Here is a 23,876-nt window from a genome sequence, read left to right on the forward strand (position 1 = left end):
AGGGGCCCCCTTAGTGGCTCAATCAGTTAAGTGTCTGCCTTCGACTCAGGTCACGATCTCACGGTTCATGGGTTCCAGCCCTGCATAGGGCTCTCTGCTCTCTGAACTCACTTCAGATCCTCTGTCCCTCTCTCTCTCTCTCTCTCTCTGCCCCTCTCCCACTTGCATGCACGTGCTCTCTCTCAAAAATAAATAAATAAAAACTTAAAAACAATAAAATAGAATAGAATAAGCAAAAGTCAAATACCTAGGGGTAAACCTTTTTTTTTTTTAAAGGAACAACGTATAACACAGAAAAATATAAAACACTTATAAATGGGAAAAAATTCCATACTCAATGGGATTATTAGATTATTGAGAATATTAGAAAGAAGTTAATTTTCCTACTACTGATTTATAAACACAGCGCAATCCCAGTAAAATCCTAAGAGGGTTTTTTTTGTGTGTGTGGAAGTTGACAAGATAATTTTCAATTATACAGAAATGCAAATAACAAAGAATAAGACATTTTTGAAGAATACAAGGTAAGAGGACTTTCTGAAAATGAGCTTTATTACAAAACTACAGTAATTAAGACAACATGCTATTGGCACAAGGACAAACAAAGCAATGGAACAACACAGAGCCCAGAAATACACCCACACATACATGGATGCTTCAGTTACAACAAAGTGGGGGCAGGGAGCAGGAGGGGGCAACAGTTGTTTCAATAAATGCTGCTAGGAAACTCAATTTCCACACAGAAGTAAACCTAACTTGACCTTTACCTCACACCGTATAAAAATTTAATTTCAATTCCAGGAGGGTTGCAGGTCTAAACATGAAAGGCGAAACAATAAAAGCACAGGACTGTCATACGTGCCCACTAGTCATACGTGCCCCTAGTCATACGTGCCCCCTGAGCCTATGAAATGTGAGCATCCTAAGTGATGTGGGCTGTACATGTAAGATACACAAAGGATTGTGAGTATTCAGGAGGCAACAAATTGAAAATATCTCATTTATATTTTTTATATTGAGTAAAGGATGAAATGAAAGTTTAAATCCACTGAGAAAAAAAATGTGACATGTGGCTACTAAAATATTAAAATTACTCACATGGTGGCTTGCACTGTCATTCACACATTTCTTTGGACAGTACTAATAGAAAATACATACTTAAAATATGTTTATGATCTCGTGATAGGAAAAACCATCACTAAACAGGACTAAACAAAGCAGTAACTACTAAGGAAAAATTTGAGAATCTGACTAGATTAAAAATGCTCATCAAAAGACACTATAGGGGCACCTGGGTGGCTCAGTCAGTTAAGCATCCAACTTCAGCCCAGGTCATGATCTCACCGTTCATGAGTTCAAGCCCCGCATCAGGCTCCGTGCTGATAGCTCAGAGCCTGGAGCCTGCTTCGGATTCTGTCTCCCTCTTTCTCGGCCCCTCCCTAGCTCAAGCTCACTCTCTTTCTCTGTCAAAAATAAATTAACTTTAAAAAAAAATTTAAAAAGACACTATCGAGGCACGTGGGTGGCTCAGTCAGTTAAGCCTCTGACTTCGGCTCAGGTCATGATCTCACAGTTCATGGGCTCGAGGCCCACATCAGGCTCTGTGCTGACAGCTCAGAGCCTGGAGCCTGCTTCGGATTCTGTGTCTCTCTCTATCTCTCTGCCTCCACCCTGTTCGTGCTCTGTCTCTGTCAAGAATAAATAAGTATTAAAAAAAAATTTTTTTTTAAAGACACTCTAAACAGTGAAAAGGGAAGCAAAAGAGGCACCTGGTACCTGTGATGCATAAAGCCAACAAAGGGCTCATATTCAACACGCATAAAGAATCCCATGTATCTATAAGAAAAAGACAAATACAGTCATTCCCTTATCAGCAAGGAATATGTTACACGATCCCCGGTGGATGCCTAAATTCCTGAATATTCTATACCCTATCTATGCGGTGTTTTTTCCTACACTTTCACACCTATGATAAAGTTTAATTTATGAATGAAGCACAGCCAAGAGATTAACAACAAAAACTGATAATAAACTAGAGCAACTGTAACAACACACTGTAATAAAAGTTGGGGGAATGTGCTGTTTCTCTCTCAAAATGTCTTACTGTCCTGCACTCACCCTTCTTCTTGCAATGATGTGAGATGATGAAGTGCCCACGTGTGGACATGAAGTAAGGTGAGTGACGTGGGCGCTGTGACCTAGCATCAGGCTACCACTGACCTCCTGACCACACGTCAGGAGGAGGATCACCTGCTTCTAGACTGGCCAATTGTGGGAACTGAGACCATGGAAAGGGGAACCACAGATAGGGGGACCACTGTACTCCGGTGGAACAGTGGTTCTTTGAACGTGGTCCATGGACCCCTGGCAGTCCTGAGCACCTTTTCAGCAAGTCCACTAGTGAAAGCTATTTTCACATAAATATCTGGGTGTCATTTGCCTTTTCCCTGTGTCGACATTTGCACTGGCGGTCATAACTGTCAGTACCTTGGCAAGAATGAAAGTCGCACAACAAAGTGTACTAGGAGTCACTGTCCTTCACTTCCACGCACTTAGTTTTAAAAAGGCCAGTTCCACTGGGGTGCCCGGTGACACAGTTAAGCGTCTGACTCTTGACCTCAGCTCAGGTCATGATCTCACAGTTTGTGAGTTCAAGCCCTGCATTGGGCTCTGTGCTAATAGTGTGGAGTCTGCTTGGGATTCTGTCTCTCCTCTCTGCCCCTCCCCGACTTGTGTGCGTGTATGCACGCTCGCTCTATCTCTCTCAAAATAAATGATCATAATAAAAATAAATAAACTGGGGCACCTGAGTGCCTCAGTTGGTTCAGTGTCCGACTTCGGCTCAGATCATGATCTCACGGTTCAAGGGTTCAAGCCCCCCACATTGGGCTCTGTGCTGACAGCTCAGAGCCTGGAGCCTGCTTCGGATTCTGTGTCTCCCTCTCTCTCTGCCCTTCCCCTGCTCATGCTTTCTCTCTCTTTCTCAAAATAAATAAACATTAAAAAAAAAAGTTATTTTAATAGGGGCGCCTGGATACCTCAGTCAGTTAAGCATCCAACTTGGGCTCAGGTCATGATCTCACGGTTCGTGGGTTCAAGCCCCACGTCGGGCTCTGGTGCTGACAGCTCGGAGCCTGGAGCCCGCTTTGGATTCTGTGTCTCCCTCTCTGCCCCTCCCCTGCTCTCACACACACACACACACACACACACACACACACACACTCTCTCTCTCTCTCTCTCTCTCTCTCTCTCTCGTAAATAAACATTACAAAAATGTTTTTAACAATAAAAAATAAAATAACTTAATTTTTTAAAAAGGCCAGTTCCACTAAAGAATGCTCTTGATGCATTAAAATCATTAATCGTATTCAATCTCAACCCTCAAGCACATGTCTTTGCAATATCCTATGTGATGAAACACGCAGTAGGCATAAAGCATTCTAGCAACGTTCCCAAGAAAAGAACTGTGCGCTATGAGCTGAATGAGCCACTTCCCCCATGAAGCATCAAGAATGCCTGACACACCAAACTACGGCTATTCAGACTCAGACAGTGGTGGTCTTCTCAAAAATGAATGAAATGGGTCTGTCGCTTCAAGGAAAACAGCTGATGCTATTTGTGGCCGATCAAAATCTGAGCTTTCACGCAAAAATCAGAAGTCTGGAAAATCTGCATCCATCATTGCGGGGCCCCAAAGCTCCTCCACTTTAAAGACTTTTCTGTTGAGAGTAGTGGTAATAGCAACAAATTGAATTACTGTTTCAGATTTTACGTTGCAACTAACCATTAAGAAACTATTACTTGTCACGGTTTGGAGCAATATCAAAAAAGAATATCCACAATCACCTAAAAAAGCTATGGAACTACTTTCTTCATACACTTCAATCAAAATAACCTATAACAACAGATCGAACACAGAAACAGGTATGAGAATCTAGCTATCTTACATTACCCAAACAAAACAATGCTACTCTACTAATGAAATTATTTTTGTTTTGGAAAATAGTTTTCATTTAAAAATATGCTATTAGGGGCGCCTGGGTGGCGCAGTCGGTTAAGCGTCCGACTTCAGCCAGGTCACGATCTCGCAGTCCGTGAGTTCGAGCCCCGCGTCGGGCTCTGGGCTGATGGCTCAGAGCCTGGAGCCTGTTTCCGATTCTGTGTCTCCCTCTCTCTCTGCCCCTCCCCCGTTCATGCTCTGTCTCTCTCTGTCCCAAAAATAAATAAACGTTGAAAAAAAAAAATTAAAAAAAAAAATATGCTATTAATTGCAGCACCTGGGTGGCTCAGTCGGCTGAGCGTCCGACTTCGGCTCAGGTCATGATCTCACGGCTCGGCTCATGAGCTCAAGCCCCGTGTCGGGCTCTGTGCTGACAGCTCAGAGGCTGGAGCCTGCTTCAGATTCTGTGTCTCCCTCTCTCTCTCCGCCCCTCCCCCACTCGTGCAAGGTCTCTGTCTCTCAAAAATAAACATTAAAAAAAAGTTTTTAAATATATAAAAAAAATACAGTTCAAAACACCAGGAAAGCTGACAGCAGTGTGCAGGTGCAGAGGCACATGGGCACCAGGACTAACGAATACAGAAGAGCAGGAGGGGAGGGTGCAAACCCCATGGACATGGGGAGGACCGCGCGTGGCACAAGAGGTGAGCTAAGGGTGATGCTTGAGTTGTGACCTGCGTGGTGGTAGAAACAAACCCAAACAGGTCAGCAACCACAGAAGTGACCGAGTCATCTCAGCACTGAGACCAAATTAAATCTACCTTTATGCTGACTACACAAGACCACCTCACACACACCACCACCAGGAGCACAGGAAAGGAGAGGAAGAGGAGGAGGGAGCTCACACAGCTCTGCGAACAGCAAACGAAACAGGCCTTCGGGAGAAGCCACACAGCTTCTGTGCAGTAAGGGAACAACACACCAAGATTCAGTCATTTTAACATGTATTCACCTGTGCAGCTTTAAAATGCAGAGCAAGGGGCGCCTGGGTGGCGCAGTCGGTTAAGCGTCCGACTTCAGCCAGGTCACGATCTCGCGGTCCGGGAGTTCGAGCCCCGCGTCAAGCTCTGGGTTGATGGCTCAGAGCCTGGAGCCTGTTTCCGATTCTGTGTCTCCCTCTCTCTGTCCCTCCCCCGTTCATGCTCTGTCTCTCTCTGTCCCAAAAATAAATAAATGTTGAAAAAAAAAATTAAAAAAAAAAAATGCAGAGCAAAAACGAAACTACTTCTAAGGAAAAGAGGACAAATACACATGCACGGTAGGAGTTTAACCAGCCTTACTCAGAATCCCACAGATTAATAAGCACACAATATGAGGAAAAGCAAAAGCACAGAAGGAATGAAGAGCACAATTAACAAGGGGCTGATCTGAGAGGTGAACACAGAGCCCTCCAAACCATGAGAACACAGTTCCAAGGACACACGGGACATTCAGGAAAACTTAACAATGCATTAGCGTAACTGACTGGAAAGGAATCATGACAACGGAGACAGGATATCCAATGACATTACATTAAAAGTCAATGATTAAAAATCATCCAAAAGACTATGTTCACGTATTTACAAATACTTCTAAACAATTCACGGTTTAAAAGAGAAATAATGAAAACTGGGTAATACTTAAAATTGAGCCAATACAACTAACATTTCAGAATCCGGTACAGTAACGAGAGGTTTCCAGCACTTATCAGAGCAGAATAAGAAAAAACGACAGGTGAGCTCAGGAAGGCCAAAAGCAACCACAGAGAAAGAAGAAAAAACCAGATTTGTGGTCACAAGCAGCAGGAGCTAAGTGATGGCCCAGCGGCTCCTCCCCTGGAAGCCAGAAAGTGGGACAGGGCCGTCTCCCGGCCTGCCCCCAAGCAGGCTGGCCAAGCAGGCTCAGGTTCCCACAAGGCCCCCCAGGTGAGATCAGGGAGGATGGCAGCTCCCCGAAGCAGCTGGCACCCAAGTTCCAGACACCTGTCAACAGCCCTCAGAAGAGGCTTAGAAACAGACAGCACCCCACCTTGCTATGGCCTCCGTACTCCTCTACCAAGGACAAGAAAGCGAGAGAAGCCTGTGTCTCCACTTCCTGACATGTCTCCAGTGCGGGACGCCATGGTGTCTGCCATCACCACCTTCTGATACACGGAACAGAATATCTCTGGAGGAACAGACACGAATCTGCGAGCGGTGGGAGCCTGAAGACCGAGGACGAGGAGGAGACAAGTCAGAGGGGCCGACCAGCACTGCTTTTGGCTATGCCACGACACTGGCTGATCACGTCTACACCGCACACAGCAGCAGCAATTAATCAAACAGAAAGGGGAGAGGTTTTTTTTTTTCACCCAGAAAGTTCTTTGAAAAGACAAAACTGACAGAGTTCTAGCAAGACTGTTAAACAGAGCACAAACAAGGAATAAAAATTTGTATGTGCAGATATGGTAAGAAGGAAAGAGTATTCCTCCACAAACTTTCATACCAGTAATGCAACAGCTTCTCAGAATATAATTCACCAAAACCACCTGGAAAAGAAATGGAAAGCCTGTTATCCACTGAAGATCCTGCCCCAGAAGTTTACCACTTCCCCAGAGGTGCACACACATGGCTGCGGAGAGGCGGGGACAGCTGGGAGGGATGGCGAGCTCAGAGGCAGGTTATGTGAAAGACGGACAATTCTAGAGAATCTGCACAGTCCTGGCCATGAGCTGGGACAGAAGAAAAGATGTGTGGTGTGTAAGAAGAGAAGACCAACCGAAGCAACAGAGCCTTGGAGAGGACGAAAACGGACGGGCACCCGAATTCCACGACCATGGGGGTGGGAGGTGAGCCATCCCCGCCCTGAGGTGTGAGCTGAGCTGAGCAGGGCAGTGGGTGTGGTGGGCTTGGGAAGACAGGAGAAGGACAGAGGTTCACCCCTTTTCGTGGTAAGACAACGAAGCCAGAGCAACACGCCAGAGGCTCATCCACAGCCCCGAAGCACTGGGGTCAAGGGGCGGCAGGGAGCCGAGGCCCCCATTTTCTTCAGCAAGTCCCTACCAGGTGGAGGGAGGGGCAGTGTGGAGCCAGGTCCCAGGCAAAGTGCTCAGGGGGCTCTGCAGGCGAGTGATGGTGATGCTGAGTCACAGAACTCTGGCTGTTCTAGGAGAACAGTGTGGTCAGAAGGACCTGCACCCAAAGCCCCCTAAAAAAACAAACACACACACACACACACACACACACACACACACAAAAACCAAGCGGGACCAGGACGTGACAGTGTGAAGGGGACGTCTAAAGGGAAGACTTCTGACTTCTGGGGGGTCTGGACACAACAAGGTCTAGAAAGGGTGGAAGTCTACAGTGTGGACCGTAAGGCAGGGTGTCAGAGCAAATTTTTACCATGGCTTGTGGCAGTGAACGCTCACCTAGAAAAGAACAATTTAGTTCCGCTGCCACTTAGTGACTCAGAGCTCCCACAATGACAGTGAGAACTCGGAACGCCGAGCTACCAGAGGGCTGGAGTGACCACACGAACTGGGCACGTGCACTGAGCCCCTCTGAGGACAAGGGGACACATGCACTATTTCACCTTCGGCAGAGGAAGGAGTGCAGCCTTTAATGTGGGCTAGAAGAAAATGAGACTTGTAATGAGTTCTCAAAGGCCGAATGTGGCCAGTGTGGCTTGCCAGACCCACCCCTTCTCTTGGAGGAAGAAGCCTTTGCTGTGGGGGTGGCCGTGCCCTCTACCCAGGGCCCAGGCCTTATCCATGAGAGGAGAGAACCGAGCTCTCCACTGTAGGAGAAAGGCCCAAGACCCACACGGACACAGGGACAGGTCAGCCACCCTGGGGAGGCACAGGGGTTTGTCCCACCCAAGACCCCTACAGATAGAGGCAGAGTCCGGCTTATATCACAGGGCAGCGGCAGGATCAGGGGGAGAGCTGCCCCCAATGCCCCAGGCACAGGGCTGCCTGAGGTTTCCAGATGAATGGGGGGGAGAGGATGGACAGACAAAATGCCACGGTGGGAGGCTTGTGCTGAAGGGGAAGCGAGGGCAGCCCAGCACCACATGAGGGAGCCAGAATGTGAAGGGAGACCCCTCCCTGGCCCACACAAGCGTCAGGGCGCAGTCCACGCTGCTCCAGAAATGACTGTGTGGGGCAACCAGAGCAAAGCCAGGCCAGCTCCAGGGCTGACCGGACTGATCCGATGCCCCAAGGGCACGAGAGTCAGTGCACCCCTCAGCCCCACGGGCTCTTACACGCACGGCATGGTGTTGCACCAAACAGTCGGAGAGAAACATAAAACAAGAAGCAACAACACTCAGGGAAGAAAGAATACCAATTCTACACAAACTCTTTCAGAAAAGAGAAGAAGCAGGAGCACACCTCAACTCATCTTAGGAGGCCCCGAAAGACATTAAAGACAAGACGACTTCGGGCAGACATCCTTCATGAGCAGAGTTGAAAGGAAAGTCCTTAACCGAACAGTAGCAAGTCACTCCAGCCACGAGTGACTGTACGAGCTTCACACAGCTTTATGCAACAGTCCAATTCGGGAAACAACCCAAGCGTTCATCAATGGTGACTGGATAAACAGTGTGGTATAGCTCTACAATCCATCCACCAATCGGAAGGAACAAACTGCTGAGGGAGGACTCTCAAAAGCATTATGCCAAGTTGAAGGAGGCTATGTGACACTCTAGAAAAAGCAAAACCATGGGGACAAAAATCAGGTCAATGGTTACAACGGAACTTTTGGGCCAATGGAAAAGTTCCACATCTTAACTGCAGTGGTGGTTACACACTGGATAAATTTGTCAAAACCCACTGAACTATATATATACTTTTGAAGGGTGAATTTTACTAGATGTAACTTGTATCTCATTTTTAGTGTTTTATTTAAAAATTTTTTTTAGTATTTACTTTTGAGAGAGAGAGAGAGAGAGAGAGAGAGAGAGAGAGAGAGAGAGAGAAAGGGAGGGAGACACAGAATCCAAAGCAGGGCCCAGCCTCTGAGCTGTCAGCACAGAGCCCACGTGGGGTTGGAACTCATGAACTGTGAGATCATCACTTGAGCAGAAGTTGGACGCTTAAGCAACTGAGCCACCCTGGCACCCCTATATCTCAGGTTTTAAAAAAGGCCAGCAATTTTACTCAGCTTGAACAAAGAGGCCAACTTTAAAAAAGCAACAAAAGGTCTAGGCCTACAAACATAAGCCAACATTTCCTCTTTGGTGCCCAGTGTCACTTGTGTGATGAGAGAGCCTCATTTGATAGCACTATCCAGGACAAAGTGGGGTTAGGAAATGAGACTGTCACCACGGCAAGACAACTTCTGGGAAATCAGCTATTTCTACTGGTCTCCAAACCCTCCTTCCAAAGGCACGGCCAGGCTGCGGCAGGAGAGCAGGCCTGCAGACAGAGGGCCGGGAGCACAGGGAACATGGGGAGCACACGGAGTGCTCTGGGCGGGCAAGCAGAAGCCGGCCGGGATGGAGTGGGCCGCCAACATCAGCATCACACAGTGGCTTCCCATGAAAGAAACAGGGAAACGGTCATACACTTTAAGAGGACACACAAAGGACACAAAGTCAAGCAATAAAATGATCAAAGCAAGATGATCTGAGGGTAAACCCTAAAGACAGACTATGCCACCTTTTGAATCCTACTGAGGGGGCTGGGCTCCATGGCTTATTCATTTCCGTGTGCAATCACTTATTTATTAACTCAAATATTTGGGTTTCCTAAATGTGCCAGGCCAGGCACCGTTCCTGGTCAGAAAATCCACAAAAATAGCTGCCATTGTGGAGTGTATATTCCAGTGAAGGAGCCGAGCAGAATGAGGACGTCGAATGCACACTACGTCAGAAAGAGGTGCTGAGGAGGGGCGTCGGGGCACATCAGTTTGTTGAGCACCGGACTCCTGATTTCGGGTCAGGTCATGATATCATGGTTTGGGAGTTCGAGCCCCATGCTAGGCTCTGTGCTGACAGCACAGAGCCTGCTTGGGATTCCTTCTCTGCTTCTCTCTCTCTGCCCCTCTCCTGTTCTCACTGTCTCTCCCTCAAAATAAATAAACTTAAAAAAATAAGGAAGGAAGGAAGGAAGGAAGGAAGGAAGGAAGGAAGGAAGGAAGGAAGGAAAGGAGTGCTGAAGAGAATGCACAGGAAAAGGAGCACGTGAGACGAGGTGGCGAGAGATTATCAATTTTTATTCTGATAAACAGTGAGACCTTGAGGCTTAGCTGTTCAAACGCCTGCGCAGAAAGTAGCACATGAGCTGGGGCACTGCCCTCAATGAACCCCTAGAACAGAAGTCACTGGCCTAGCAGGAGGCAGGAAGGAGGCCACAGAACCGGAAAGGAAGATTCACACCGTGCGGCAGCAAAACGTTTATTCACCGACCCAGCACACGTGACCTGGAAAGCAGTCCCCGGTCAGAACACGCGGCGGTGGATGCTGGTGTTGGCGGCTGCCGGTAGTGAGGCATCAGGAGACAACAGCTTAGAAAACAGGCAGCGGCTTACAGACGAAATAAAGGGAACAGAAAAGTCCTAGAATGTGGGGCCTCATATGGCTGTAAGAGCCAAGTCGTTCCAGAACCCAAAGAGCAGACTAGCAAGACCTTTCGGGACCAGGGCCACTAACACACAACTGGGCCAAGGAGCAGACTAAGAGTGTGGCCTTCCTATGTAAGCCCGAAGTGCTCAAGAATGCCTCCATTCAGCTGAGAAAAGAAATCAAGGAAAAACTGGGGGGCGGGGGCAGAGTTAAGAACTGCCTCTGGGAAAAAATTTTAGGTGAGTTACCAGCTCATGAAACTGGCTAGAACCAAAGACTTTTTGAGCTTTTCAGCAAACTGTCTTGCCAAAGAAATCCTGAGACCAGCCCAAACACATCCTCTGGTCTCCCGAGCTTGCCGACTGAGCTGTGCCACCAAGGAGAGCAGGTCTCCCCCACTACCTGCTGCAGGTATGGACAGGAGACCAGGAGGATGGCCCCCGAGGGTGGAGCGAGGGACCAGAAGGTGGCGTAAGAGGGGTTTCCTTCCAGAAAGTTGACCCAAATGAACGACCTCACTGCCCAATTAGCCCACCGGGTGAGAAAGCTGAGGAGCCCATGCTGTCCGTGGTGGACACTCACCGATGGCTGGTCGAGGCCACTATGCCTCTCCTCCTTCTCCACAGTCCGCCGGCAGTCTGGGCATACCCACAGTGGCAGGTGCAGCACGCTGTTGCCCTTGGGGGCCATAGAAAGGGCCAATTTGCTCGCAGTCTTAATTCCGCTCTCTAAGAATGAAGAGTCTTTCCGCTCACTTCTGCACAGAAGACAATAATCCCCAGCGGGGTAGGGTGGTGTTCTATGATTCATGCCAAAATTAAAAGGAGTCTGAAACAGAGAAAATATTTCTATTTTCAAAACATGATTCACAAAGCCAAGATCACTTAAAAATACTATATAGTTTTAAAATTACAATGTACGTGCATGTTTATATAAGCATCTAATAAGTAATTTGTTGAATAAAACCGTACCTAGTGTTCTAGAAATTCACCGTACTTCAAATAAACAGTAGCACCATAAAGAACATCTTAGAAGGAGTTAGAAAATTGTCCACTTAGCCTCTTCACCCAGACATATTACTCTCCCCACGTGCTGAAAAGTGTGCATCTCAATTTCCACACGGGGGACACCAGGACTCTTGACCATCAGCAGAGTTTAAAGCCACGATTCCAGAGGTGCGTGCGTGCACACGAGGGCTCAGACCCAAGGGAGTAATTCTGGCCTGTGTGTATGTGTGCAGATCCCAACCACCTGGGAGGTGGTATTCCCGTTCCAGAGGCGAGATAGACAGCAGGAGCCGGATGGCACCGCACATCCCAGACCCAGCCTCCCTTCCAGCTCAGCAGCGGTCACGCTCAAGGCATCTCCAGCCACCTGAGTTCAACGTCTGCTTTTTCAAATAGTTAAGATGCAAGATCATTACCCTGGATTCTCTTCAAAAGATCAACCATCCTATCAGAAAAGAAAAATTAGCCTTAAAAATCCACAAACAAGCTCCAGAGATGTAAAACAGGCCCAAAGTCACGAGGTCAGCAAGCAGGGGCCAAGATTTTAACCCAAATGAATGTGAGCCCAAGACTGGTCATCTGCACCATAGAGAAACCATCCCAGGAATCCTGCAAATCCTGAGAGGTTCAAGAGAGGCGGACCTGGGAACAGGTCAGCAGGGAAACCAGGCATGGCCTTCCAGAGGCAGGACAGGTGTGCCAAGGGTTCCAAGCCAGAGCACGTGTGGGATCAAGGTGACAGAAACCCCCCAGGCCTCTGTTGCCATCCTCTGCCATGGGCCTCATCGGTTGGAGAGGTGGACAGGGACCCAGGCCAAGGTTATTCAGGCTGGAACTTTGGGGTATTTTACAAAAGTCTCCGGTTTCGGCCAGAGGCTCCTCCAGATACCTTACCCAGCCCTGCCCAGCCAGCAGTCTAGCTCCTCCCTCAGTCCATGGCTCTCTCCCTGCTCTCCTGCACCAAGGCTTCACATACGTCTTTGGCTGTGCTTGTTAGCTGGACTATAAGTGTGCCTTTAAACGACTGGCTCCACGGCCGACTGAGTACTCTCAAAAGGCCGCAGGCTCCTTCCCTAAAGCCCCGGCGGGCCAGCAGGTCAGGTGCTTCAACAGGGGGGCTGAATGAATGATTGAATGAATGAATGAATGAATGAATAAGAGAGTGAATGACAGCACCACTAACACACAAAAGACTTGCACATATACTCTTACCTGCCTTTATAACCCAGTGACCAAAACTGTTTCCATCACATACGCAGGTTCCATGGATTTAACCAAACCCAGCTCAGCAGCCGTGTGAATGTCTGGGCTGCGAGGGGAAGGAAGTGAGTACTGTATCCCAACAAGTGGCGTTCTAGGAAGCTCCAGACTACTCAAACCACAGAACACCATGGGAGCAGACGTCTTTCTCTGTCCTGACAGATCCAAGATGTAGAAAGTATGACAATTTCAAAAATCTCACTGATTTAAAACCACCTCTCGTCCCCAGGCCTATGGAAAAAAACCCATCACTAACTGAACAGCCACAGCCTTCAGATTGTTCCAGGCCACCTTTTTACCCAGAGAAGGAGGTGCTAGCTTCCAAGGTTACAAAGTCTCCAAGCCAGAGATAGTAACGTACGAGCCAGAACTGACTTGAGGGTAACCACTTCAGTTCCAGATCATCTGTCTGTCCACCCACTGGTCAGCCTGTTCGTCCAGTATTTACTGGAAGCCACCATGTGCCAAGGCACTCGTCCAGCTACTGAGGATGCAGCAGTAACTAAAACAAAGTTCCCTGCCCACGGTGAGCTAATATATCTGTCAAAGGCAAAGACTACAAATAAGACGAGAAGGAAAAAATACAGAACATTAGACAGTGATCACTGAGAAGGAGAAAAGCAGAGAGCAGACAGGAGTGACAGGGGTTGGGGACAGTGCCTTCCCATCATTTAAGAACCTCCTCGAGGAGACACCTGATGTCGGTGGCTGGTAGCAGCCACACAGATACCTGGGAGAGGGCCACTCCTGAGAGCAAGCACAAAGGCACTGGGGCAGGAGGCCACAGGGGGAGACACAGAGGGAAGCGGGGGAGGTTCCATCAGGGCAATGAGGCTGTATGGGGGGGAAGAGAGGAGATGGGAACAGGGGATCAATCAGGGAGAAGCTGCGTGTTCCCTAGGAGTGAGGCAGCAGTGAAGTCTGCCATGAAGGAAGAGCTGACAAGACTGCTAAGGAATCAGATGTTGAGGATGAACAGAGGTGGGAAAGGCAAAAACAAGTCTTCCTTGACTGAGTGCAGGGAAGGCTCTGGGATGAGGAAGACCTCTTCCATAAAACATCTGAAATACACAATGTGCCAACATCCCGACAGGTTAGATCACAGATGCACCTGCAAATAGCCCAGAGGTCCTGCTGGTTCCAGAGAGACACCGGACTGGCGAACTCAGACTTAAGCACCGGCCATCCAACGGCAGGAAGCACTCCTCCACGAAGAAAAAAATCAGCAAGGGTGCAGGGCTACAAGGAGGACGTCATTCTAACAAGGGTGAAGTGAGCTAGGGCCCAAATGCTAAGGCAACACAGAAACACACACAGCTGCACATCTGGGAGACAGGCACTGCAGGCGTGGGCAGCACATGAGGGCGTCGGGCGGGGGGCGGGGGGCGGGGAGGTGCGGTGCAGGACAAAGGACAGGGGCACCACCAGAGACGGGGGCAGGCAGGGTTGCCCATGCGGGCAGTGGGAAGAGGCTGAAGGTTTCTCAGAAGGACATGGTAAGACCCAGTGTGCATGAACACTGTTCCAGGCAGTTCCAGGAGCAGGCAGGAGTCATGGAAAAACAGAGGTGTCTGATTTAGGAGCACTGAAGGCAGAGCCACACGACTTGCTGATGAACCCAAGGATGTGACGAGAACAGGTCGGACCACCAGGGCAGCAGTCATGCCAACAACAGGGCTGCCCCACACAGCTGGAGGGCTAGGGCCGTGGCAAGAACCAAAAGTTTGCTATAGATGTTGTTACACATGAATTTCGTGTTAAACATCCAGATAATGTGGCAAGCTTGTTTTGCACAAGTAAGATACTTGGGAAATGGGTTGCGACTGAATATGTAATTCTGGGTCACCAGCGCATGTGGTATGTAAAGCCATGAAGGCAGGCCAGATGATCCACGGAGAGAGGGAACCAAAGTCAAAACTTCTCAACACTTGGCCAACTAGCATAAAGCTAGTCCTCGAAAGATGCCAGCCTCTCCTCTCCACAGCGTTTTCAGACAAAGCGAATAACAGAGACTATAAGATACACACGTGTGTATGCTACAACACGTGACTAAAATTCAAATTAACCAAACACTAGTGCCTTGCCCCATGGTTATGCTCCTAACTATCTGTGATCAAATGTAAGGCACACATATAAACTCCACTGATTCCCTGAAAGGCATTTACAGCTGTACTGAAGTGTAGCCGAGGTAGGAGAAGCTGAAGATATGTGAGGCGTGCAACCTGAATACTTCTGACATACGCACACACCCATGAAACCACGGAGATCAAGACAATGAACATTCACCGTCGCCCCCAGGTTTCCTTGTGCCCCCCGAACTCCCTCCCTCCTGTACTCACTCTCCTCCTACCCCCATTCACAGGCAACCACTGGACTGGGCTCTGTCTCTACCGATTACTATGCAAGTCCAGAAGTTATATCACACAACATAATGTCTTTTGTCTGGCTTCTTCTGCCAAGTACCGTTATTTGGAGAGGATTCCCAGGTATGTATCAGGACTTTGTTTCTTTTCATTACTGAGTAGTACTCCATTACGTGGGTAAGCCACACCTTGTTTTTATCCATCCTCCCATTCAGAGACATATGGGTTATTTCCAGTTTCTGGCTATTTACAAACAGTAGTCGCTAGGAACACTCATGTACAATCTTGGTATGGACACATGCTTTTGTTTTTCTTGGATAAATACCAAGGAGTAGAATAACTGGGTCATATGGTAGGTGCATGTCTAACTTTTAAGAAATTGCCAAATTATTCCCAAAAAGCAATGTTGTAGATTTCCAGTAACCCACATCCTCATCGATGTGGTGAGCTGTGTTCATGGTAGCCATTGTAATGACTGTGTAGCACTGTCTCACGGTGGTTTTCCTTAAGCGTCAATTATGTTAAATATTTGTTCACAGGCTTATGCAGTATTTATTCAAATCTTTGGCCTGGCTCAAGGTTTATCAATTTTATTACTTTTAAAAGAATCAGCTTTTGGTTTGGTGGACTTTCCATATTTAAAATTTTTTTGTTTTGTTGATTTTTGCCTTTATGTTATTATTTCCTTGTCTTGGGTTACTTTGGGTGTAACTAGCTCTTTGATCTGCTTTCTTGTGGTGAGAGAACAACTCATTGAGCCCTTTCTCTTTGCACAAAGAGGTGATTAGTGTTCTAAGTGTCCCTATAAGCAGCGCTCTGACAATGATTTATAAATTTTGATGTGTGGTGTTTCCATTCTCATTAGGTCCAAAATACTTTATAATTACCCTCTTGACTTCTTCTTTGGCTCATGGGCTATTTAACGTGTGACATGTGTAGCTAAGTGTCTTTCATCTGTGATTTCTAATATAATTCCACGTAGTCAGAGAAGCTGCTTTGTACAATTTGAATTCTTCCAAATTTATCAAGACTTTTTTGGGGCACCTGGGTGGCTCAGTCGGTTAAGTGTCTGATGCCTGATTTTGGCTCAAGCCATGATCTCATGGTTTGTTGAGTTTGAGCCTTGCATCGGACTCTGTGCTGACAGCACGGAGCCTGCTTGGGATTTTCTCTCTCTCTCTCTCTCTCTCTCTCTCTCTCTCTCTCTCTGCCCCTCCCTGGCTCATGCACACTCTCTCAAAATAAATAAACATTAAAAAAATGACTTTTCATGGGCCAGAATATAGTCTATTTGGTAAAAGTTTGACATTTACTTAAAAGAATGTGTAAGTGTGCTGCTATCGTTGGGTAGAGTTTTCTGTAAACATCTGTCAGGTCAGGTTGGCTAACAATGTCATTCAAGTCTTCTATAACCTTAGTTATTTTCTGTTTACTTGTTCAATCAATTACTGAGAGGTGTTAAAAACTCCAACCATAATTTTGTATGTATCTATTTTTCCTTGAAATTCTTTTTAATCTAAATTTTAGTCAGTTAACATATGATACAATATTGGTCTCAGGAGTAGAATTCAGTGACTCATCACTTACATACAACACCCAGTGCTCATTACAAGTGCCCTCCTTAGTACCCATCCCCCAACTTCCCTCCATCAACCCTCAGTTTGTTCTCTATCCTTAAGAGTCTCTTGTGGTTTCCCTCTTTTCTCTTTTTCTCCCCACTTCCCATGTGTTCATCTGTTTTGTTTCTTAAATTCCACATATGAGTGAAATCATATGGTATTTGTCTTTTCCTGACTGACTTATTTCTTGTAACATTTTTCAGCATTTTTCGCAGAACTAGAACAACCTTAACATTTGTATGGAACCACAAAAGACCCCCAAAGAAGAAAAGTAATCCTGAAAAAGAAAGCTGGAGGCATCATAAGTCCAGATTTCAAGCTATATTATAAAGCTGTATCATCAAGATAGTATGGTAGTGGCACACACACACACAAAAAAAAACAAACAGACAGATCAATGGAACAGAACAGAAAACCCATAAATGGACACACAACTATACGGTCAACATCTTCGACAAATCAGGAAAGAACATCCAATGGAAAAAAGACAGTCTCTTCAGTAAGTGGTGCTGGGAAAACTGGAGGGTGGCATGCAGAAGAATGAACCTGGACCACTTTCTTACACCACACCCAAAAATAAACTCAAAATGGATGAAAGACCTACATGTGAGACAGGAAACCATCAAAATTCTAGAGGAGAACAAAAGCAGCAATCTCTTTGACCTCAACAGAGCAACTTCTTACTAGACATGTTGCAGAAGACAAGGAAAACCAAAGCAAACATGAACTATTGGGACCTCATTAAGATAAAAAGCTTCTGCACAGCAAAGGAAACAATCAATAAAACTAAAAGGCAGCCTATGGAATAGGAGAAGGTATCTGCAAATGACATATCTGACAAAGAGTTAGTATCTAAAATCTGTAAAGAACTTATCAAACTCCACACCCAAAAACACACAATGCAGTTAAGAAATGAGCAGAAGACATGAATAGACACTCTTCCAAAGAAGACATCCAGATGGCCAACAGACACATGAAAAGATGCTCAACATCACTCATCATCAGGGAAATACAAATCAAAACCACCATGAGATACCACCTCAGACCTATCAGAATGGCTAAAAGGATGCAGAGAAAGGGGGAACCCTCTTGCACTGTTAATGGGAATGCAAACTCCAGCCATTCTGGAGACCAGCATGGAGGTTCCTCAAGAAACTAAACATAGATCTACCCTATGATCCAGCAATGTTTTCCCTTGAAGTTCTATCAGTTTTTCATCCACATACTTTGAAGCTTTGTTATTAGGTGCAAAAACATTTAGGACTGTTACGTCCTCTTAATACACTGACCCCTATATCAGTATGAAACTACTCTCTTTGCTCTGGGATCTATTTTTCTGATACTTAAAGAGCCACTCCAGCTTTTTACTTACATAAGGCAAGGCATGTCTTTCCCTATGACTTTACTGTGTACATCTCTATGTTTACAGCACATTACAGCAGAAAGCATATAGCTGGGACGTGATACTTTTCCTATCTCACAATCTTTTAAAATTGGCGTGTTTGGGGCGCCTGGGTGGTTCAGTTGGTTAAGCATCCAACTTCGGCTCAGGTCATGATCTCACTGCTCATGGGTTCGAGCCCCACATTGGGCTCTGTGCCAATGTGTCAGAGCTGACAGCTCAGAGCCTAGAGCCTGCTTCCGATTCTGTGTGTGTCTCTCTCTCTGCCCCTCCCCTGCTCAAGCTCTGTCTGTCTCTCTCAAAAATAAATAAACATTACAATTTTTAAAAATTTTTAAATTTAAAATTGGCATTTTTAGACCACTTATATTACATACAATTGTGGGTATTAAATGGATATTTAAGTTTATAAAATTTATCACCTAATTATTTTTCTAAAGACCCATGTGTTGTTTCCTTTTCCTCTTTTTCAGCTTTTTAAAAATTGAGTATTTTTTATGACTCTATTCTATCTCTTTTGTTGAACTGTGAGCTACACTTTTCTGTTTGAAGTGGTCACTTTAGTGTCACGGTGTACATTTTTACTTACCAGTCATCAAGTAAGACTTTACCACTAAACATACAAGAATCCTACATTCCCCTCTGCTGGCCTTCATGTTACTGTTGTCAGACATTTTCCTTCTACACGTAAGTCTCATGGTTTGTTGCTACTTTTGCTTTATTATTAGTTTTTAAGATTTTATTTTTAAGTAATCTCTACCCCCAACATGGGGCCTGGGGCCTGAACTCGTGACCAGGAAAAAAGAGTTGCCTGCTCCACTGACTGAGCCAGCCAGGCACACCACTGCTCTTCTTTTAAATAGACAATTGTAGGGGCGCCTGGGTGGCCCAGTCAGTTGAGCGTCTGACTTTGGCTCAGGTCAGTATCTCACAGTTCATGAGTTCAAGCCCCCCGCTGGGCTCTCTGCTGTCAGCACCGAGCCTGCTTGGGATTCTCTGTAGCCCGCTCTCTCTGCCCCTACCCCATTTGCTCTCTCTCAAAAATACACATCAAAAAACTAGACAACTGTATTTTAAAGTAATTTAAAACGTATTTTCTGCATACATTTACAATTTGCAGTGTATTTCTTTCTTTCTGTAGACTCACATATCCACCTAGTGACATCTGTTCTCTACCTCAGAACTTCCTTTACCATATTTGTGATGGAGATCCACTGGCCATGCATTCTTTTGGCTTTTTGCGTCTGAAAACAGGTTGATCTCGTCTTCACTTTTAAATTTTTTTTTTTCAACGTTTATTTATTTTTGGGACAGAGAGAGACAGAGCATGAACGGGGGAGGGGCAGAGAGAGAGGGAGACACAGAATCGGAAACAGGCTCCAGGCTCCGAGCCGTCAGCCCAGAGCCCGACGCGGGACTCGATCTCACGGACCGCGAGATCGTGACCTGGCTGAAGTCGGACGCTCAACCGACTGCGCCACCCAGGCGCCCCTCGTCTTCACTTTTAAGAGACATTTTTGCTGGTTCACGATTCCAGGTTACGCTTTTCCCTTTCTGTGCTTTAAAGCTGTTCTTTCTCCGTCTCCTGGCTTGCGCCGTGTCTCATGAGAAGTCTGCCGTCTTTACCTTTGTTCAACACATAATACATCTTTTCCTCTAAAATTTTTTTCTCAACGTGTATTTATTTTTGAGAGAGACAGAGCATGAGCGGGGGAGGGGCAGAAAGAGAGAGAGGGAGACACAGAATCTGAAGCAGGCTCCAGGCTCCGAGCTGTCAGCACAGAACCCGATGTGGGGCTCGAACCCACGAACTGTGAGATCACGACCTGACTGAAGTTGCACACTTCACTGAGCCACCCAGGCACCCCTAATGCATCGCTTTTCCTGACTGCATTTTTCTTTTAACCGTTGTTTTCCCTGACACAATGATGATGTGTCTTGGTGTAATTTTCTTCATCTTTCTTATGCTTGAAGCTTACTGAGCTTCTGGGATTTGTGGGTTTCTAGTTTTCAACAAATTGGACGTTTTTCAGCCATTATTCCTTCAAATTTTTTTCATATTCCTCATTCCCATTCTTTCTCTCAGGGACTCCAATTACGCATACACAGTGGGCCCGGGAAGCGGTTTCAAAGCTCACTGATGCTCTGTTCACCCCCGCCCTGCCCTGCAGGCTTCTCCTTCACGGTTCTTTTTGGATACTTTCTATTGCTACCTCCTCAAGTTCCTTCACCTCTTCTGCTGCAGCATCCAACGCGTTCAAGTCTAGAAGTTCACCTGGGTTTTCCTTTATTCTGTGTTTCCTTTTAACATGCTCATGCTTTCCTCTATCCGGCTGAATATACAGAATATAGTGATAACTGCGTTAACATCTAGCTAATAATTCTATCACATGTGTCATTTCTGAGTCTGTTTCTATTTTTCATTTTGTACCTCATTATGGATCGTACTTGCCTGCGTCTGTCTCTGCATGCCTCATGATTTCTGCCCAGATAGTCTAGACACTGTAGGCTTTACCGTGTTAGGTCATGGGTATTGTTTTACGCCTTCAAATATTTCTGAGCTTTGTTCTGGGTCATAGTTGGGTTATTTGGGAAGAGTCTGGTCTTCCCAAGGCTTGCTTGTAAAATTTGGGAGGTGGGATCAGAACACCTTTCTGTTTGTTTGTTTGTTTGTTTGTTTGTTTCAGATCTAACTGGCTTTATTAAGTGATTCATGCATCAGGCAGCATTCCATTGGGAAGGTAGAGAGATGCTCCCAGGATGAGAGCACCTTCAATCTGCCCCACTACTGAGGCAATACCCTGGGAGCGCACTACCTGTGTGTCACAAGATTCCCCCACTCTGGCTGTGGGCACACAAATTGTTTGGGGCCCTGCATGAGCTCCAAGGACTGTGGCACGACTCCCTTCCTGGGTTCTTTCCTTGGCACGCAGTTTCCACACATGCCCGTGCTCATCCGTACACAGCTGAGTATTCAAGGAGAATCCCACGTGGTTCTCCAAAACTCTCTTTTTCTCTTTGCAGCCCTCTCTTCTCTGGTACCCTGCCCTGTAAATTTACTTTGGCCTCCCCACCCCAAGGAAACCACCAGGTGCTCTTTGGGCTACTCCCTCCTTTCTTCCTGAGCCACGGCCTGCAAGTGCTCTCAAGGCAGTGAGCTCAGCCAGTCCTTAGCTCGTTTAGTTTTTCTGCCTCTCAGAGATCACTGTCCTGTACTGCCTGGTGTCCAATGTTGGAACAATGCTGTTCGAGATGTTCTGTCCTTCATTCAAGCGGTTTAGGACAGGAGGATAAATCCGGTCTGGTTATATCAATATTCTTTAAAAATAAATGTACAAGAATAAACACTAAATAAGTGTTGTCCCCCTAGTCCTACACACATACAGATAAAATGTATTTATATAAAGGCATCTTATCGATTTACTGACTTACTTCAGATCCCATGTTGTAACCCAGACGTTTTTCCATAAGAGAATATATTTATTCCTAAATTGGCACTCCTGCTGAAAACACTTGCAAGTGCCACGGACAACTGAGTTCTGCACCTGTGACTCAAGACACTTCATCCTTTCTCAGTAAACTGGTTTTCTACTCTGTGGTACAAGCCGTCATTTGTGGCCAATGTGCATATATGTAAGAAGATACCAAATTCATTTTCCTGCTAGGCTTACACTCTAGTTTTAAAAGTAATCTCCAGGGGTGCCTGGGTGGCTCAGTCAGTTACGCATCCGACTTCGGCTCAGGTCATGATCTCACAGTTCTTGAGTTCAAGCCCCGCGTCGGGCTCTGTGCTGACAGCCCAGAGCCTGGAGCCTGCTTCAGATTCTGTGTCTCCCTCTCTGTCTGCTCCTCTCCCACTCATGCTCGCTCGCTCGCTCTCTCTCTCTCTCTCTCCTTCAAAAAATAAATAAAAACATTAAAAATATATATAAAAAAATAAAAATAAAAGCAACCTCCAAAAAAGAAACTCCAAATGCAATATGAAAAACTCAGACTTACTATTTAAAGACTTTACATGTAGGGGCGTCTGGGTGGCTCAGTTGGTTAAGCGTCTGACTCTCGATTTCAGCTCAGGTCACGATCTCTGCGTCATGAGTTCAAGCCCCACATCAGGGTCCACGCTGACAGTGTGGAGCCTGCTTGGGATTCTCTCCCTCTCTGTCTCTGTCCCTCCCCTGCATGTGCTTGCTCTCTCTCTCAAAATAAATAAACTTTTAAAAATAAAGACTTTACAGCTAAACTTACTATAGACCCAAAGAAAATATGGCATCTTAGGGCATAATAGCACTAAAGGTGGTCAGGTAATAATGGCACATCTCAAGTCATACAGCCCAGTGAAGGCTAAAGCCAGGATTCTCACGTACACACACAAAAAAAAGCAAACATGCCTGTTTTTGTCCCATTAACATCTCCTGCCTCAGACACGATACAGCTGTCTCTTCCTGACTGGTCCCCAACCCACACATCTGTCTGCTTTCCATATATCCTCTACTTCTGTCAGGATGGCCTCTCATACTGCACATGTGACCAGAATATTCCTCTGTTTTGAACCCTTCAATAGGTCCCGCCTAAAAGGATCAAGCACGACATACAAGGCCCTTGTCACTTAGTCGCTGCAGAATTACCCAGCTGAAATTCCTTAAAATTCCAAACCTCTGCCCCATTCAACTGTGGGGCCTTAGTACATGCCATTTCCAATCCTGAAACACCAATCTCCTGTCCGTTACCAGGCAGCTGTTAGGCACCCTTACAAACCTCACTGTGCTATCATTCTTCTTCCGTGAACTGTGCTTTCTTCCAACTTACTCCCCACCCCTCAAGCAATACAGCCCCACAGAGTTAATTACCCCGATTCCTGTACCCCCTCTATACTTGACACGACTACCTTATGCTTTCAAATGTCCATCTTCTCATGACACTCAAGAATTTTTAAGTCCCACAAAGCACCCAGCATCCAGCAGGCACCCAGTAAATGCTCAATGACAGAAATGAAGCCACTACTCCACATCATCAATTCACCTTTGGTCTCCCCTACTCCCACCGCCATCTTCCTTGCTGAGTTTACACACAATCTTTTGTGAGCTACCTGTGTCCAGGGATGACTGCATGTGTGGTCACTAAAATATCTACAGTCTTTTCTGCTTCCTTTCTGAACTCAGCTTTCCCAAAGCACATGCAAGTTCTGTAAGCAAGTGGTACTACTTGGGAAATAATTACTAACATTAATATTTAAGTTCTCTTCCAATTAGTTACCATAAAATTGCTAACAGAACCACGAGTTAGGTGCAAAATTATTTAAATATTTTAAACGTTTTGGAACATGTAATTTATATGATCGCAGAGAGTAAAATATTTTTAGCAATTTCAAGACTTCAAAGGTGCTTCCTAAAAATTCAATAAACATTAATTACTGATTCCCTACTATTACATTATGATAGCATTCTTTTTATAGCTAATGTGGAAGTGAGGTTTTTTTGTGTTTTGTTGTTTGTTTTAGGATTTACTTCAATTTCAGTTTATATATTTTAAAAAGTAGAGAAAGCCTAAAAAAATCTGCAACCATTGGTTTCTTATAGCTGCTGGTCAACCTTCTGATTGGGCCTACCTATGAATGCCCAGTGGTTCTGCAGAAGTCAACAGGGTGGCTTTGCGCACTAATGAAGGCACAGTGGTACCTGCTCTCTGCCAGAAACTATAGTT

The 23,876-nt window shown here is 46.0% G+C and overlaps 1 protein-coding gene across 5 annotated transcripts in view; it reads right to left on the minus strand.

Annotated features, from left to right (window-relative positions):
• The window catches only part of FAM193A (family with sequence similarity 193 member A), a 164,698-nt gene that overhangs the window by 82,045 nt on the left and 58,777 nt on the right, over window positions 1-23,876 (minus strand). For all 5 annotated transcript variants that reach the window (XM_032593022.1, XM_030314349.1, XM_030314350.1 and 2 more), the window contains one exon: window positions 11,108-11,353. In XM_032593022.1, the coding sequence (XP_032448913.1) occupies window positions 11,108-11,335 (228 nt within the window). In that variant the 5' untranslated portion in view covers window positions 11,336-11,353. The remainder of the gene's footprint in view (window positions 1-11,107; window positions 11,354-23,876) is intronic.

The sequence above is a fragment of the Lynx canadensis genome, chromosome B1, assembly GCF_007474595.2.
Source record: "Lynx canadensis isolate LIC74 chromosome B1, mLynCan4.pri.v2, whole genome shotgun sequence".
Classification (NCBI taxonomy): Eukaryota; Metazoa; Chordata; class Mammalia; order Carnivora; family Felidae; genus Lynx; species Lynx canadensis.